The following is a 3608-nucleotide window of genomic DNA, read 5'->3' as shown; positions in this document are numbered from 1 at the left end:
ATATAGATACTTTTTTGTGAAATTTATTTTTATTTTAATAGTTATTTATTTATAGAGATATCTTTTGTTTTGTTTTTAAAAAATAAAAATAAAAATAAAAATGACAACACTTAATGCCCTGATATTTGTGTAGGATTTTCATTGTATAGTGTGTTTTTCTTAAAATACAAGAAAGTGTATAGAAAAAATAGACATAATATAGGAATGTTTAGTATAATTAATCAAATAATTTTTTTTTATTCAAACTCAAAAAGGCTTATAATATTAGTATGAAATAGGAGTAGTTTCCGTAGTCAAAGGGTCCCTAAAGCTAGGAAACTAATATAAACTATGGTTACAGGGGTCAAATTAGAAAAAAATCTAGCACTGGTCACGTAGGTATAGCGTAGTGGTCAATGAAGTGAATTGAGAACCATGAGATATCAGATTTAAATCTCAACAAAGACAAAGAAATGGGTGATTTCTTTTCTTCCCATGTGTCTAACCTAGTCGAAAAGTATCAAAATTGACCCGAACACGGTTATTAAAAAAAAGATTGATATATGAATAATAGTCCAGCTAGTAGGACAGGATGATGTAATAAGGCCATAGAAGCAGCCCAAAATAAGAGCTCTTGCAGGCAGGGAAAGGGCAGGGCCAAGGCCTAGAAGAAGAGAGATTCTGGCGGATAATGCCACAAATGCCTACATATTATATATAATATGAAAGAGACTTAATACTATACAAATAGACAATTTTGTACTAATTTTACTTGTGTAGCCTGCACGGATGACGCAGATTGCTTATACAACATCCAAAATATCCCTCTTCTTTGTTTTTGTTTTAACTTTTTATACAATATATCTCACTATCCCTCACCCCACCTATAAATTAGTCGTACATTTTTTTTTAGACTTCGAAATTCATAAACTCAAAATCTCAATTTAAAACTATGTTACACGTGTCTCATTTACGATCATGATCAAGGATGGAGAAGCAATAACTTACATCTTTAACATCTTGTTCAGTCACAAATCCATTTCTCAACATAGTTGCTCCAATATACACTGCCATCCTTACTTTTTTTGGGAATTTGTGAGTTGCATCCGTGACACTCAGTCCTCCAGCGCTGTGTCCTACCAAAATTACCTATTACAACAATCATGTTCACAAGTATTATAAGTCTGTTATACGCAGTCTTACCTTAAATAGAATTTAGATAGATCGAGGATCGAACCTGTTCATTTTGAGGCAAAGATGAGAAGAAATTGATGAGAGGTTGATTATAATCATCAAAGGAAATAATAGTTGTAGGATCATGAGGATGAATTCCAGAACCTTTAAGGTCAAGACATGTAACTTTATAGCCTGAAATCTCCATAAGTGACTTGATTTTGTACCAACACCATCCACCTCCACTAATTCCATGTATTAAAACAAAGTGGATTTTTGATACTTCTTCTAATTTTTCTTCCATTTTCTCTTTTTCTACAAAGTGCTCTTCTCCCATCTTGGATTTCACAACAAATCTAAGGTTTATATATACTACTTGGCCTCTCCTTGTTCACTAATTTCAAAGTGGGGAAGGAAGGAAGGAAATTATTTTTTTTCTAGTAATTTATAAGTGACATTGTTTTGCTCTTTGTCAACATGTAGTTGGGATAGTCTCTAATGTCATCATATATATATAATAAATGTATTTTACTGTAATTTGTAACTGTTGAATTAGTAGATTATATCAATGTTGGACCAAGACAGCTGGAGAGACCATTTGAGTCAACTTAATTTAAATAGCTTTTAAAAAATTTAAATTTATGATGTAATATACTCCCTTCGTTTCTTTTTAACTGTCACAATTTCCTGATTAAGAGTCAAACAGTATGAACTTTGACTAAAAATTTAGTATAATCTAATTTAGCTTTGAAAATCAATCAAATTGACAACTAAAAAAATGGAACGAGTATAATCCTACTTGTTATTTCGGTATTTAAAAGAGATAGAATTAGTGCTATGTTGCCTAGACTATTCCCACTTTGTAATGACTCTTAGTTATGTTTAATGAATAAACTTTTTTTACTACCAAAAAATTAATAATATAATTCTACTTATACTATATTCTAAAATAGAGAATTAATTAAAAGTTCTCCACTAGAATTAGTTATGTTCAAGAGACAAAGAGGTGTACTAATTAAGAGTCAAACAATATGAACTTTGACTAATATTTTAATATAATTTAATTTAACTTTGAAAATCAGTCAAATTGACTCTTAAAAAACACAACATAACAATAAAAAAAGAATGAAAGAAGTATAGTCCTACTTGTTATAAGTGACATTGTTTTGCTCAAAGGAGAGTGAAACTTAAATTGATTCTTATCACTTTTAATCCAAGGTTCCAAATTATTTATTAGATTCTTTTTTTATAATTAAAAATTTAAAGATCCTTTTAATTTATTGTAAAATTTGAGATTATGTTGCTGAAACAAAATAAAAGAATACTATCATAATTCATAGGACAGACATCTTCGATAATGGAGATTTGTCAGGTAATAAGAATTAGGGGCATGTTTGTTTGTTTCAAATAATTCATTTCACAAATCAGGTTTGTCGGCCTTTTGACATTTTGAGGATTTGCCTTATCAATTATCATCACATATTTTTAAAGTTAATTTTGTATTTTTTAAATAATCGATGATGATTAATAAGTTAAAAACAGTTAAGAAGAACCCAGCAAGCTGTTTCCCCCCAACTTCTACAATTAATTAAGTAGTAATTACAAACAAGTGTAGTCTCTCCTCTATGCGAATTTAGGTTTTAGGACTCCTTCCCTTCATTTTGTTTTTTCCGTCTCAAAATAATTGTCATTTTAATAAATAAATAATTAAAAAAAATAATTCTAAAAGTAAGTATTTCATTTCTATTTGTTTGGTTTAATTTGATTTAACAGGTTGACACGGCATTTTAAAAAAAAAAGTTTTGAATCTTGTAGTATGAAACCAAAATATGTCAAATGTATCAAAATGTCCATTAATCTTGTTATTTTAAACATGTCACATGGAAAATTGAGATTAAAGTGTTGTTAAAAAAGAAAATAACATTCTTTTTTGAAACTGACTAAAAAGAAAGGTAGATCAAACACATTGAAATAGTCGAAGTATGACCATCTTAATGATTCAAGACAAAAAATAGGTAATATATTTTTTTCAGTTATACTTTTATATTAAAGAACTACTCTACTTTTTAATAATGGTCAACTTTTAAAATATATCTTTAACATATGGATAACTTAACAAACTATGTATTCTATTTATTATTTTTCTTGATGGACATGAAATGATCTAAAATAACACTTATTTTGAGATGTAGGAAGTATGTAATAAATATTTTTTTTGTTTAACTAAATAATATCAAAACTCTTTACTTATATAATAATAGTATCTTTACTTTATCTTTATCGACATGACTGGTTAGAATTTCACTAGTGTTTTAGAATAGAAAAAATGAATAATATTATAAATATAAATTAATTGTATGAGCTTGCAACTAAATAAATTTGTAATTGAATAAACTTGCCATCAAGCACACATGTTTTAGGTACTCCTCCTCTCCCATACTATGAAACAAATATAG

At 28.1% G+C, this 3608-nt stretch overlaps 1 protein-coding gene across 1 annotated transcript in view; it reads right to left on the bottom strand.

Annotated features, from left to right (window-relative positions):
- LOC102584108 (methylesterase 17) overlaps window positions 1–1631 on the bottom strand; it is a 3776-nt gene extending 2145 nt beyond the window's left edge. The window contains exons 1-2 of the mRNA XM_006357238.2: window positions 1217–1631; window positions 988–1128 (exon numbers count right to left, since the gene is read on the bottom strand). Of these exons, the coding sequence (XP_006357300.1) occupies window positions 988–1128; window positions 1217–1489 (414 nt within the window). The 5' untranslated portion in view covers window positions 1490–1631. The remainder of the gene's footprint in view (window positions 1–987; window positions 1129–1216) is intronic.
- Window positions 1632–3608: the final 1977 nt, after the last annotated feature.

The sequence above is a fragment of the Solanum tuberosum genome, unplaced genomic scaffold (genome assembly GCF_000226075.1).
Source record: "Solanum tuberosum cultivar DM 1-3 516 R44 unplaced genomic scaffold, SolTub_3.0 scf00245, whole genome shotgun sequence".
Lineage (NCBI taxonomy): Eukaryota > Viridiplantae > Streptophyta > Magnoliopsida > Solanales > Solanaceae > Solanum > Solanum tuberosum.
This window is presented reverse-complemented; position numbering and strand designations above follow the sequence as displayed.